This window comes from Siphateles boraxobius, unplaced genomic scaffold (assembly GCF_051911475.1).
Source record: "Siphateles boraxobius isolate OS27281-9 unplaced genomic scaffold, OSU_SipBor_1 46, whole genome shotgun sequence".
Classification (NCBI taxonomy): Eukaryota; Metazoa; Chordata; class Actinopteri; order Cypriniformes; family Leuciscidae; genus Siphateles; species Siphateles boraxobius.
The window spans coordinates 13,060,910-13,075,060 of record NW_027509097.1 but is presented as its reverse complement, the minus strand read 5'-3'; the positions used below and the strand labels follow the sequence as shown (position 1 = coordinate 13,075,060).

The 14,151-nt window shown below is 37.3% G+C and overlaps 1 protein-coding gene across 2 annotated transcripts in view; it reads left to right on the top strand.

Annotated features, from left to right (window-relative positions):
- psme4b (proteasome activator subunit 4b) overlaps positions 1-14,151 on the top strand; it is a 42,895-nt gene that overhangs the window by 3,866 nt on the left and 24,878 nt on the right. The window contains exons 2-8 of one of the 2 annotated variants that reach the window (XM_077200894.1): positions 215-355; positions 6,203-6,319; positions 7,026-7,079; positions 13,006-13,050; positions 13,492-13,641; positions 13,772-13,835; positions 13,922-13,996. In XM_077200894.1, the coding sequence (XP_077057009.1) occupies positions 215-355; positions 6,203-6,319; positions 7,026-7,079; positions 13,006-13,050; positions 13,492-13,641; positions 13,772-13,835; positions 13,922-13,996 (646 nt within the window). The remainder of the gene's footprint in view (positions 1-214; positions 356-6,202; positions 6,320-7,025; positions 7,080-13,005; positions 13,051-13,491; positions 13,642-13,771; positions 13,836-13,921; positions 13,997-14,151) is intronic. The other variant, XM_077200895.1, reaches the window with a different exon arrangement.

Here is a 14,151-nt window from a genome sequence, read left to right as displayed (position 1 = left end):
CCAACCTGTAGGGTGACCGCAGAGGAAAATTTCCTTGGTGTTGCTTTAAGATTGAACTTAAAATGAAGTAATTATTTGTTTTTGAAATAGTGTGTCTTCTGTAGATTATGTACTGTACTCTAGAGAATATGCAAGTTTTTGTTTTGTGAATCATGCTTTTCCTGTCCTGTTCTCTGTTTTCCACTCGTATGACATGATCTCTGCCCCTTGATAGGTACCTTCGGCTGTACGGGAGGAAGTTCAGCAAGGAGGACCATGTGCTCTTCATCAAGCTTCTGTACGAGCTGGTCACCATCCCCAACCTGGAGATCAGCATGATGCAGAGCTTTGCACGACTCCTTGTCAACTTACTGAAGTATGTGAAAGTGTCCCCTACAAACACCTGACCTTTGTCATAATTGAACACAAGCCCCAGACTATGATTAGCCTAATCCGGGCTCTACAGTGCAACCAAATCAGTCGCATTTGCATTTGAAAATTAATGCATGTGACTAGGGCTGGGGCGGTATGGATTTTTTCTAACCGCGGTTGAAAAGCAAGATTTTCCCGCGGTATGGCGGTAAACCGCTTTAAATAGCCAGTTTTGTTTTGTAGAAAGCCTTTCTTTAAATTAAATTTCGTTTTGTATAAATTGTGCCTTAATTTTATCACTGTTTCATTAACTAATTGCCTGGAATTAAGAAATAAGATCCCTGGGCGCCGATCGGAGAAGGAGTTCACTGCTGATATTCTGGGGATACAACATAGCCAATTAGGGGTGCGCCGATCCGATACTCAGTATCGGTATTGCTCCGATACCATCAATATTTGCCTGATCGGGTATCGCCAGACGAGACCATCCAAATCCGATCCGATATTGTATAGCCTACGTATGTTATTGTTATACAACACAAAAGGCACAAAAACATTATAAAGCACTATAATGTTTTCGTGTACTGTATTCCAAGATTTCTGAAGCCATTACATATAGTTTAATGTGAGGTACAGATTTAAATCGTTAAATTAATCTTCACCTTAGTGCTTCCCTCCGCGGCGGCTGTCAGTCATTCTCAGCACTCAAACAGCGCGTCGCGCTCGGGTAAAACAGTCAACACGATGAAACTCTCTCCAAGATGAGTCAATGTTCCTATTATTATACTGTAGATCTGTAGATAAAGGTCTATGGTTTGCATAAAAGGACTTTAACGTGCTGGAGTTTCACATGTTACTTTCAACCGGGTGTCTGTTAGATCACAACACAACTCCTCAGTGATCACAACACTGGAGTAGAGAGCGATATAATTGCTCTTCACACGCACATTAACTGAAATTTAAAACTGTTAAAAGGCTCAAACTAATGAATAAATAAAGAAATATATGTATATCTTACTTTTGTGCTTTGAACTTTTCAATGCGAGGCGCTGCGCACCGTGACTCCATGTTGCTTCGAGCGCATCATTCTGCGCACGGGATGCGCATAAGGTTTCGTTTCACTATGAATTGGAGCCTTTCATATAACAATTCTTTTGCGCAATGGCAGTTTATTGATAGCCTTAGTTGTTCTGTCCAATCTATGTATCATATGTTGCTGCTTCATTAAAAAGTTGCACTTAAAATTTTAAAATAAATGTATTTTAATTCAATAGTATATATTTTCTCTGTATTGTTTTACAAAGTAAGGAAAATAATGTTTAAGTCAAGCTTTGATGCCTTTAACAAAAGAATAATCCCAGTCTCTTCCCCACAGTGAGGCATACAGATACAGTTTATTAGGTAATTTGGCACTGTTTTTTTAATTATTATTTTAGTATTGGATCGGATCGGTATCGGCCAATACTGAGTCCCAGGTATCGGAGGCAAAAAAAGCGGATCGTGCCACCCCTATAGCCAATATACTAGGGACTTTAGCCTTTAAATATCTTTGCTGCATTGGATCAGTGTTCTTTCTAGAACAGCCAAGAGCTTTCTAGCCTCGCGACAGCAGCGCCTCGCATTGCTCATAGACCTTAAAACAGTCAGCGCCGCGGATGCGGTTTCGAAAATTGATCAAAAACGTTGGTGCGGGTGGATGGCGGACAGATGATGAGTTTTGTGATGCGGTTGCATCTCTAATACGAATGGAATGTTATTATGCGTCATGGAACATTGCGCTCCCCAACTCGCGAAAGGTCGGATTTACTCCATCTTTTGATGATAAGTTTTGTTTAGAAAACCTTGAATCCATGTAAGCCACAATATCATTAGACATAATCCATGTCTTTAGAATCAATGAATCCATGTCATTAGACACAACGTGCACACATGTGCAGGCCAAGGTTTTTTTTGTTTTTTTTGCGGTGATGACGGTGACGAGCTCAGACCCGCGGTTGGAGTCACGTGACCGCGGTATTGCGGTAATGCTGTAACCGTCCCAGCCCTACATGTGACTGTGAAAAGTATTTAGGAGCACCGGTGCGACTGACCTGATCAGGCCCGGTTCTATGGGGGTGCACCCTCAGTTGAATCTAATAACAGCATATTGGCCAAACAGATTTTGCAAATGCGCCAGTGCAAATTTGTGTTTGCACTCTGAAGAGCGTAATGAGAGAATGTGTTTTTGCAGCGTTGAGCAATGTAGCCAATCACAGACATATCTGTTGATTTCTTGAGACATAATGGCCAATCAGAGGCGTTTAAGTTAAAATCCACTCACCGCTCAAAACGCTGGAGTTTGTTCAGTGCTGAGTTATGCAAGCTCGTGAATCCTCTCATTATAACAAACAAAGTACAAACACGATGTAAATAAGAGATTCATTGTGCAGTCTAAACAACTTCATTGATTATAAGGGAAGTTTATGAGATTGCGATGAACTGAGACGAGTGACAGCTTTTTAATGATTATAAAGGAAGTCTGCAAATGTAATATTGATTTTATACAACAATTCAATAAACATGAAGTTTATATTAAGTGACTTGCCCCTGCGCGTGTCTCCGAGCAAACACGGGTGTTTCGTTTATGAATGAATCTGCGTTTTCAAACGAATCTAGTGAGGCAATGTTTCAATGACCCATTCATAAACACAGTCACTTGCTTTGTTCCTGAATTAATCAGCCTTTTAAACGAATCGATTGAATTAATGATTCAGTCACAAGGACAGTGACTTGCTGTCCCCTCCTGGCAGTTTTAGTTTCATTTTTAAATGATCATTTCAGTTATTTAAATCATTTAATATTTCTATATTCAAAACCTTCTATTTAAAACATTAATCTCTTAACATTATCATGCATTTAAATGCATTCATGCCACTTCTGAACCTTATTAATCAGACAATATAAAAAATTGAATTTAGATTTATTTGTTAATGATCTGATTTCTATTAACTGGAATAGATATGATTTGATTCCAAATGTTCAAGATGCTTGGGATTTTTTTTATACTGAGTTTATAAAAGTTGTAGACAAGCATGCACCTTGGAAAATTGTTAGGGTTAAGGGCAGTCATCTTCCTTGGATTAATTCAGAACTTATTAGTCTCTTTAGGCAAAGGGACAAAGCATGGACAAAATTTCGTCAGACAAGAAGTAATGTTGATTGGGAAGTTTATAGGCATTTGAGAAATTCAAGCAAGACAAAAACTCGAAATGCAAAGTCTAATTACTATAAAGAATGTCTTTCTCACCATTATAAAAATCCTAAACAATTCTGGAATAAAATTAAAAACATTATTAATACATCAAATAAACATTTAGTTAATCAAATTAGAGTTGATAATAATACTATACTTCATGACTCTTTATCTATTGCCCAAGAGTTCAACCAGCATTTTTCCTCAGTTTGGTCTACTTTAACATCTGCCTCTTATTTCAATACTGATAATTCTAATGTGACTACATTATGTAATAGTTCATTTTCATTTGGGAGGATTGCTCCAATTGATGTTCAGAGTGCAATCGATGAATTAAAAGTGACTAGTGGTGAAGGATTAGATGGAATTGAAAATAGGTATCTTAAACTAACTTCACATATTATTATGTATCCACTAGCTGATTTATTTAATCTTTCATTGTCCACATGTGAATTGCCGATGATCTGGAAATGTGCACGCATTACTCCACTTTATAAGGGAGGCGATGTACTTGATATCAATAATTATAGACCAATATCTATTATATGTTCCATATCCAAAGTTTTTGAAAAATTAATTTATAAGCAACTTTCAAATTATTTATGTATTAATAATATTTTATCACCATCTCAATCTGGTTTTAGGACTAACCATTCCACAACCACTGCACTACTTAAGTTTACAAATGATGTGTTTTCAGCTTCAGATAACGGCAAGCTCACAGGTGCTATTTTTTATTTATTTATTTTTTTTTCTTGATTTGACTAAAGCTTTTGATTTGGTTGATCATTATTTGCTTTTAGATAAACTTCATGCTATTGGTTTTTCAAAAAATTCTATTTTGTGGTTTAATTCATATCTACATAACAGGAAACAATGTGTTGTCTTAAATGGAAACAAATCAGATTTTTTGATTCAACAACGTGGTGTGCCTCAAGGTTCAGTTTTAGGACCACTTCTCTTTTCTATTTATGTAAATAATCTACCATTGCTTCTTAAAAATTGTCAGGTTCAACTTTATGCGGACGATACTGTCATATATACTTCTAATTTTGACCCTATACAAATTCAATTATCTCTTCAATCGGATTTTAATAGTTTACAAGAGTGGCTTTTGGCTAACAAATTAGTGCTTAATAAAACCAAGTCATATACTATGATCTTTGGTTCTAGACATAAACTTAATTCCAAAACCTGTTCTTGTGCTATATTATGTAAAGACGGTACTCTTCTGCATAGAGTTGATACTATTAAATACCTTGGTGTATGGCTCGACTCTAAACTTTCCTTTAAACTTCACATTAATCATGTCTTACGAAAAGTCAACGTTGGAATGAGTATCTTGCATCGATCTCGAAATTGCTTTACTTATAGTGTTCGTAAGAAACTAGTTGTTCAATTAATATTTCCATTGTTTGATTACTGTGATGTGGTTTATCAGACGGCATTAAAATCTGATCTTGTCTTACTTAATTCGGCATATAATAGAATTTGTAGATTTGTTCTAGGATGTTCTTTTTCCACTCACCACTGTACAATGTATGATGCACTTCAGTGGCCTTTGAATGTGAGAAGGCAGACGCACTGGTTCCAATTTATATTTAAATGTATTTATTTTGATTATCCTAGTTATCTACAACAATATTTTGTACTCTTTTCCTCAAACTATCATGTTAGGCATTCTGTCCAGACTTACTTTTTTGTTCCTCGTGTTAAAAAAACAATTGGTAAGAGAGCATTTATGTTTAAAGCCCTATTAGATTGGAATAATTTACCCATACATATTAGATCCATTACTTCATTTCGGTTGTTTAAACAATCTTTATTATTTTATTTGAAAGTAGATTGCACATGCTATCATTCAAACTGGTGTTGTAGTTTTGTGTATTGTTGTGTATGTATGTGTGTATGTGTATTTGTATATATATGTGTATGTGTATATGTATACATGTATGTGTATGTATGTGTATGTATGTATATATATATATATATATATGTGTGTATTTTATATTGGTGGTGTCTTGTTGTTTGAGGTATTAATTGTAAATTTTTTTTTTTTTTTTTTAATTGTGTTTCATTGTAAGGACCCCCTCGAAAACGAGATGATACATCTCAAGGGGTTAATCCTAATAAATTCTAATAATAATTAAACAGTCTGTAAATATACCTTAATGCCACTTTTTTGTTGTTCTACTGTATGTCACCTATGCAGTCCAAAGATGAATTTTGTTGATAATGTTTTCATTTGATTGGTAACTTATATCTTCCTGATTGTGTATTATTATTTGAAATCAATTTATAAATATAAATTTATGAAAATAAATTATGACATAAAAAATGATACATTTAATAAGGTTAGAAAAAATGCCCCATACAAAGGATAAAGGTCATCTTAAGTCATCTTAAGGTCATCTTAAGGAGTAAAATATCAGCTCATAATGGGAAGGTTGATTTCTGTCATTGATTAGAAGGTGCTCCTAAATGTTTGACTGTGCTCCAAAAAGTTTTACATTTTTTAAGAGAAAAATAAATGTAAGTGTAGAGCCCTGTTAATAATTGACAGCCCTAATTATGTAATTTTTTTTCTGTTTTCTGAAAAAACTCTTTTCTAATGTACAGAAAGAAAGAACTGCTGTCCCGGGACGATTTGGAGTTGCCTTGGAGGCCTCTGTATGATCTCTATGAGAGTATCCTGTACTCCAAAACAGAGCATCTTGGTCTTAACTGGTTTCCAAAGTAAGTCCCTCTCTCTTTTTTCATCTTTCTATCTCGCACTGATTCTAGTTTGTTGTGAACTTTGCTTACAAGTCTAATGTCCATCGAACAACATTTTACAGAGTGACTGGATACTCTTTTTTTATAGCATGGTACCTGGTGATCAGGCCCACTTGGAATCTGCCATCTGGCCATCATTCACAATCACAAAGTTTTACACATTCCTGACCCACAATTGAAAGTTTGTTATTAGATATTTTAGCTAATTTGATTCTGCGTTCAGCTACCAGTTAAAGTGTAGTAATCTGCCTTATTTAAACATATTCAGCAGGATCAAAAACATAACAAAAAATATGCAAACAAGTATATTTCATATCATATTTGCAGAGATGGAAAATGTTTTCTGTATGGTGAACATGGATATGACATGGTTCATTGTACAGGGCAAGTTGAGGTCATGGGGGAAAAAGACTTGTCAGTGCAATGTTTGGTTCAAGGAAAAAAAGGACCCTGACGCTGCCTAAGATTTAGCAATTTGCTTATATTATTCTTATCTTTCCAAATTTTAGTTTGAGCCTTTTAATGAGCACTGTTGACTCATAACACAACCATATCCATTTAACACACAGTATTCTTAGAAGAACCTGTTAAACAATTACAACTGTAAGATTTATGCTATTGGTATGTGTAGTGTTGGCTTATACATTTTTCCTTTTCTCACATTCAGTTATCGAGCAGCAGCCTCAACTAAACAAAAAATGCTTAGTATTGTGCGGAAGCGGTAAGCACAGCCCGTGTTTCACACGTTGCACTGTACTTTTCCAAGGGCAGTCGCTCATGTTCAATTGCATGTGTCCAAAATTAAAGGAGAACTCCGGTCAATTTTAACATTGAGCTCATTGTTTTGTAAGTTTGGAGTGCTGTCAGTACAGGGAACAACGACAAAAATCGGTGTTGCCTACACCGTGTTATCCTCTTTTTAAAATGTGCACCCTGTTGACTTAAATGGGGCAAGTTTTAAATCTGCGTTTAGCCTCTTAACATCCTTGATGTGTCATTACAAGTGCACAGCCATGTGAGTGATTTTATTCAGAGTGAACACGGTGAATCTGACTGCAGTAAATGCGAAAGATATGAATAAAAGTGATGTTAATTCAGCCAGCTCACATACCTGTATTTACTTCCTGTTTTCGGTCAAAGTCCACAGTAGTCGATTGTCGAGTGCGTATGCACGATCATTGGTAACTAAGCAACAGTGGAGACTCAGACTGTCAGCTGTCAGCCGATGATGGCGCTGTGTGGTGTTCTGAGAGTATCAGTTATTCTGTGGTTAAAACTGTGAATGCCACAGTTACCAATGATTGCGCGCGTGCACTCGACATTCGACTTCCGTTGACTTCGACCGAAAAAAAGGTATGTGAGCTGGCTGAATTTACATCACTTTTATTCATATCTTTCACATCTACTGCAGTCAGATTCACCGTGTTCACTCTGAATAAAATCACTCACATGGCTGTGCACTTGTAATGACACATCAAGGATGTTAAAGGCCTCATTATGCTTCTGCGTCAACTCCACGGCGTAGCTACGCTGTCATTCCTACAGCGTCGTGGCCGTTTTATGGTTCTGCGTCAGGTTGAGTTGCATCGCGGTGCATCTGACCAATCACAGCCCTTGTGGTCTGCGCCGCCTCGACGCATAGTTACAATTTTTTGGAAGTGCACGTCGAGCTATGGCGGAGGGGTTCGCGGCGACGCAGAGCGGTCTGCGGGGGTACACCGTCGATTCGATGCAGAAGCATAAAACAGGCTTAAGAGGCTAAAAGCAGGCTTAAAACTTGCCCCATTTAAGTCAATAGGGTGCAAATTTTAAAAAGAGGATAACACGGTGTAGGCAACACCGATTTTTGTCGTTGTTCCCTGTACTGACAGCACTCCAAATTTACAAAAAAAAAATTTGACCGGAGTTCTCCTTTAAAAGCAAATCAACTATCTAAATGACAAATCCCACCACAGCTTACACCTGGGTTTGTACTTATAATCTTTGTTCTTTTAGTTGCCTAGTCGTATCCACTTAATAACATGCTTCACCAACATATCAGGAAATGGTGCTCCCTTTAAAGTTTCTAATAATTCATCTTTGTCTGTCAAACACAATTTCTGGTGGCTCAGAGGTGTCAGTCAGTTCTTTATATTTAGGCTACAGATTTCTCCTGACAAACTAGAGCTGCACGATGACAAAAAACTTTTCAAAAAAAAAAAAAACCTCCTCCAGGAATGGGCTAGACTCATTGCCGTGACTTCATTCTATTAATCTAAGAATCATTTGATTGTTTTCACAGGTGGGCGAAGGGTTTAATTAAAGAAAATTCAGGGCTGAGTTTCCCAAAAGCATCGTAAGCTTGTTGAATGCAAGAGTTGTGTTCCGGAAGTAAAAACTACATTCATTTTCTCCATAGGCGAATTGTTTTTTAACAATAACTTATAAAGACAGACGTACTGTGAGCTACAAGGTTGTTTTGTTGAAGCCATCCATATGCATGATTTCAAATTATTTTTAAAATTATCATGTTTAACCCCAATTCATGGTAAAAAACCTCATTACCCATGATGCTGTACAGAAAATTCCACCAAATAGAGTCGTGGCGAGCAGATCATGCCAAAAAGCTTGCTTGCACCACAAATTATGTAGTCAAGAGGGTCTTGCTATGCTATCATAGTACTTAAAGGAGTAGTTCGCTTTTTAAAAAACTTTTGCTGATAATTTACTCACCCCCATGTCATCCAAGATGTCCATGTCTTTCTTTCTTCAGTCAAAAATAAATTAAAGGGTAACTAAACACTAAAACAACTTTTTTTAGTTAATTATCTGTAAGAATGGAGCTTCATAAATGCTGTTCATTGATTCGAGTACTTTTTTGACATTTGGGTATAAAGTGTTTTAATTTTCAAATATATGGTGTAAAAACGTCTGAGTGCTGCCCTCTTCAGGTTAAACGGAAAGCTCCTGCAGCAGGGGTACTCTCTGACGTAGAATACACTCTGACGTCACTCTGTCACGCCCTTGGTGCGAGCTCACCACGCCCTTGGCAGCCCCTGGTATAAAAGCATCTGGTTCCGTCAAAACTACTGTAGCGAGTCAGGAGTTGGAATTACAAGTATTGAAAACGATCAGGATAGATACTGTATATATTAGCATCTAGTTAGCATAGCATTTATATAGTTATTTAGATTATTTTGTGTAGCCTAGGTAGTTAATCTCGCCTATCGCTCCAGTGTGCAACCTGCATTTTACGTGGGATTGCTTCTCCAACGCAATGGAGGTGGAAATGGGCTTCTCCACACAGCTCGCGCTGCCAAACGCTGCTCTTCATACCTCTTCCTGCATGAACTCCACGACCGCAGCGGCGTCATGATGTGAGTGAGCATATATTTTTAATCACAATTTATGTTCCTTCTTATTAGGCTAAAGTTAATCCTCTGGTGTCGACAAACGCGCCGGCGCGATTTGCTGATTATTTTTTTCACATAGCAGCAAAATATAATGAACGTAATAGTAATAATAATCCTGGAAAAAATTACCTCAAAATGACTGAATATAAGAACAATCGGATGCCGATCGCGATGCGGGAGTCAAGACCGCAGTTTGAGCTGGTGTCCACAGACAATTCACCCTCCTCCACGTGAAGGTGGGGGAGAAAAGTTCTCGACTTCAAATGACTGCTCTGTTGCAAAGCTACTTGCGTCTCTCCATTTTAGCTAGTTTGACAGCAGCTGTCTCTGCGGGTCTCAGGTGCACGCACCCCCCGCTCAGCCCCGCCCTCGGTTCGTCGCCTCTATCTCCGCTGGGCTCTGCCCACTTTTCCAGCATTTTTCAAATATTGCCAGTGGGTGGAGTCAGGCTTTGACCAGTGGTTTAGTTACCCTTTAAGGTTTTTGATGAAAACATTCTAGGATTTTTCTCCATATAATAAACTTCATTGGGTACCAAACGGTCCAAGGTCCTAATGACCGTTTCAGTGCAGCTTCAAATGGCTTTAAAAGACACCAGACGATGCATAAGGGTCTTGCGAAACGATCGGTCATTTTAAAAATAAATAAAAAAGTTTAAGTTTTATGAGCGCAAATGCTCGCCTTGCTCTGTTCTGTGATGCACTTTCGTGACTCTCCTGTTCATTTTGTTCGTTGAATGAACGAAATGACTCGAATAAAGACTCATTTAAAATTAACAAATGTTTTTTCGAGTCATTTCGTTCATTCAACGAACGAAATGACTCGAAAAAAGATTTGTTAATTTTGATTAAGGAGTTCGAACAGTAGAGTCACGAACGTGCATCACAGAACAGAGCAAGGCGAGCATTTTTGCTTATAAAACTTAAACTTTTTTATTTATTTTTAAAATGACCGATCGCTTCGCAAGATAAGACCCTTATGCATCGTCTGGTGTCGTTTAAAGCAATTTGAAGCTGCACTGAACTGCACTTGGACCGTTTGGTACCCAATGAAGTCCATTATATGGAAAAAAATCCTAGAATGTTTTCATCAAAAACCTTAATTTCTTTTCGACTGAAGAAAGAAAGACATGGACATCTTGGATGACATGAGGGTGAGTAAATTATCAGCAAAAGTTTTTTAAAAAGTGAACTAATCCTTTAAATGTTTGTACCTTCATACATGCATATTTTGAAATAAACTTAACTATTCATTTAAAGTAGTTAAAACTACTTTAAATGAATAGTTTTATATTTCATCATCGGTTTTAATTTGATTTTGACATTTGGGATTCTAGTTCCTTTCCTCACTAAAGCTGTTATTATAACTTTATTACACAGTCTTATACCTTTGTCTTTTTGGTCAGACTTTCAAATAATTTTTGCTTTTAAATAAAAGTTTGTAATGTTGTGATTCACCTAGTAGATGGTTGGTTGGGTTCATGGCTTATAACGCTTTAAAAAATGCTTTTTAAAAAAAAAAACTCTATGGGAAATATGAATTAGAAAAATATACTTCCGGAGCCAACACTGCTGAAAAAGTGGACGGGCCCTAATGCACTCTATAGATATCACTGGTACCAATGTGGGATAGTTCACCTAAAACAGAAAAGAAGATATTTTGCAGTTTGGAAACCAAACATTGGAGCTCTTTTACTTCTACAAAAACACTGACACATTTTAATATCTCTTTTTGTTTTACATAGAAGACAGAATGTCATACTATGTTTTGGGTGAAGCTCACAATGCTTTTGGGAAATGTAACACAGTCTGGTCTGGTGTCATTCGTGTTTCTTTTAGGTCAGGCTGTAAATGTGGGTCGAATCACTTTGGCTCGCTGTTTTAGAGGACAAGGTCACACAACTTTTGCCAATTTTCCCCTTGGGTTCTGGTATCATTGTGTTCTATTTTAATCTCGTCTGTAATGATAGTGCGCTGAATGTGGAAGGTGTTTGTTTACACTTGCACTGAGAGGAAAATCAACAGCTGCTAAGTTTTGCTGGGGGTGTATATTTAGAACTAGGGATGTGGGAGACAACATATTTTAATTATCACCAAGCTTAGTAAGTGGGTTATCTAAACCACTAGTTGACTAACTTGTTTAAAGGGATAGTCCACACAACTGAAATTCTTTCATTACTATTTACTCTGTCTCATGTTGTTGCAAACATGTATGACTTTATTCCTGTGGAGACACACACACACACACACACACACACACACACACACACACACACACACACACACACAAAGATATTTGGAAGAATTTTGTGAACCAAACGTTGTAATTTTGAATGGATTAGAGAGATTCCTCAAAATATATATTTTTTGTGCCAGTGAATAAAGTCAATCATACAGGTTTGGATTGACTTGTAGGTGAGGAAATGATGACTGAATTTCATTTTTGGGGGAACTATCCTAGCGAGCAATGAATAAGATCCAGTAGACCCCAATCGGATGCATTTTAAGGAGGCGTTCATCATATAGGATGTGTTCTTGCATTTAAAAAAGCAGCTGGATTGACCACATAAGAATGGAACAGAATGTAGGTTGAACAAATCATAACTTTACAAGCTATCTTAAAAATGCAACCTTCATAATCCAAAACAGTAAAAAATGAGACAGAATGAATTCAAAAACACAGATCCCTTCAATAGGGTTACTGATAGATATCGAACAAATAATTTGGCTAAATATCTATAACATTTTATAGTAAAATACTATCATAGTCCTCACAAAAATACTATGGACTTAAAAGCACCACAGCCAAAAGTACCAAAGCTAAAACTAGTTATCCTAATGAACTAGTCCACCGTCCTGATCTTTCCCTATTTACAGCATTTAATAACATTATTGTATTCTTAAAGTCATAACCCACAGCTAAATGTTTATACAATTTGGCCAACTTTAACAAGATAAAGTAAATCTGTATTTAGGATTAGCTTTGAATTGGCTGTTAATGCAGCGTGACTGTACTCTGCGTTTTTGAGCTCAGTTATAAAAAGTACATGAGGAGAACCTGATAACCTGGCATTTTGCACTCATGTGCCCAGGCGCTAGTGTTGGGAATCTCTCATTTACACTTTCACAAAACGAATCGTAGTTGGGTTTCTGCTTTGCACGTGGTTTAATCGCATATTTTGCTTCAACCTCAAATGAGCCTTGCCTTTCATTAATGCACTTATTTTTTTACTGTTTCTCCCATCTCTCCCTCTAGCTCGGTTGAGAATGTGTTGAAGACACTAATAAAGAGCTGCAGACTGTGAGTTCTCTTTCAATCCTCTGTCATTCACTAATGTACCTATAAATGTTCGACCCCTTTCACAAAAGAATTGCACAGTGTTAATCCCCTATCCGTTGTGCTGTTGAAATAATCATGTAATCAGGCGTTGTTAGTCAAGCCCACAGCTTTCACACTGAGCCGATTACAGCTCTCTTAACACATTATGCCATTTCGTTCATATAACAAGCACTTTTCATCGTTTTGCAAGAGCTCACATAACAAATAAATGACCGTGGATCTGAGAAAATGGCATGTGATTTTGTTCTCATAATGTGTGTGTGTGTGTGTGTGTGTGTGTGTGTGTGTGTGTGTGTGTGTGTGTGTGTGTGTGTGTGTGTGTGTGTGTGTGTGTGTGTGTGTGTGTGTGTGTGTGTGTGTGTGTGTGTGTGTGTGTGTGTGTGTGTGTGTGTGTGTGTGTAGTTATTTCCCTGAGTGTGCCACACAGGAGATGCTTGATGAGTGGCGACCGTTACTGTGTCCGTTTGATGTCACTATGCAGAAGGCCATCGGGTACTTTGAGCTCTTCTTGCCCACCATCATGTCCCCAGAACAGCATCACAAAGGCTTCAAGTAAGACCCTCTTTTGCAACCTAGTAATGAAATAAGAAGATTGCAGTCTATTTACAAATTATTCGTCATTCATAAAGTGCAGCCAACAAGTATGACCCTGGGGTAATGGGAGTATTTGTGCATGTTTTAGGTTATGGTTTGATGAACTGATGGATCTCTGGGTCTCAGTGCAAAACCTGCCCGCTTGGGAGGGTGTAAGTACTTCTCATTTGTGAATTCATTTGTTAAGTGCAAAATATTATGTCACCATCAGCTTTCTATCCTCTGTTTCCTCTTGCAGAATCTAGTGAATCTTTTTGCACGTCTGGCTAATGACAACATTGGGTATGTGAACTGGGATCCATACATTCCCAAGGTACTGTCCTGCGTATTTACACTACGTTTCCAATTTTTGGGGTCGAAAGAAGTCTCTTTTGCTCACCAAGGCAATAATTTGCTCAATACAGTTCAAATGGTAATATTGTGAAATATTATTACTTTTCAAATTAACTGTTTTCTATTTGAATATAT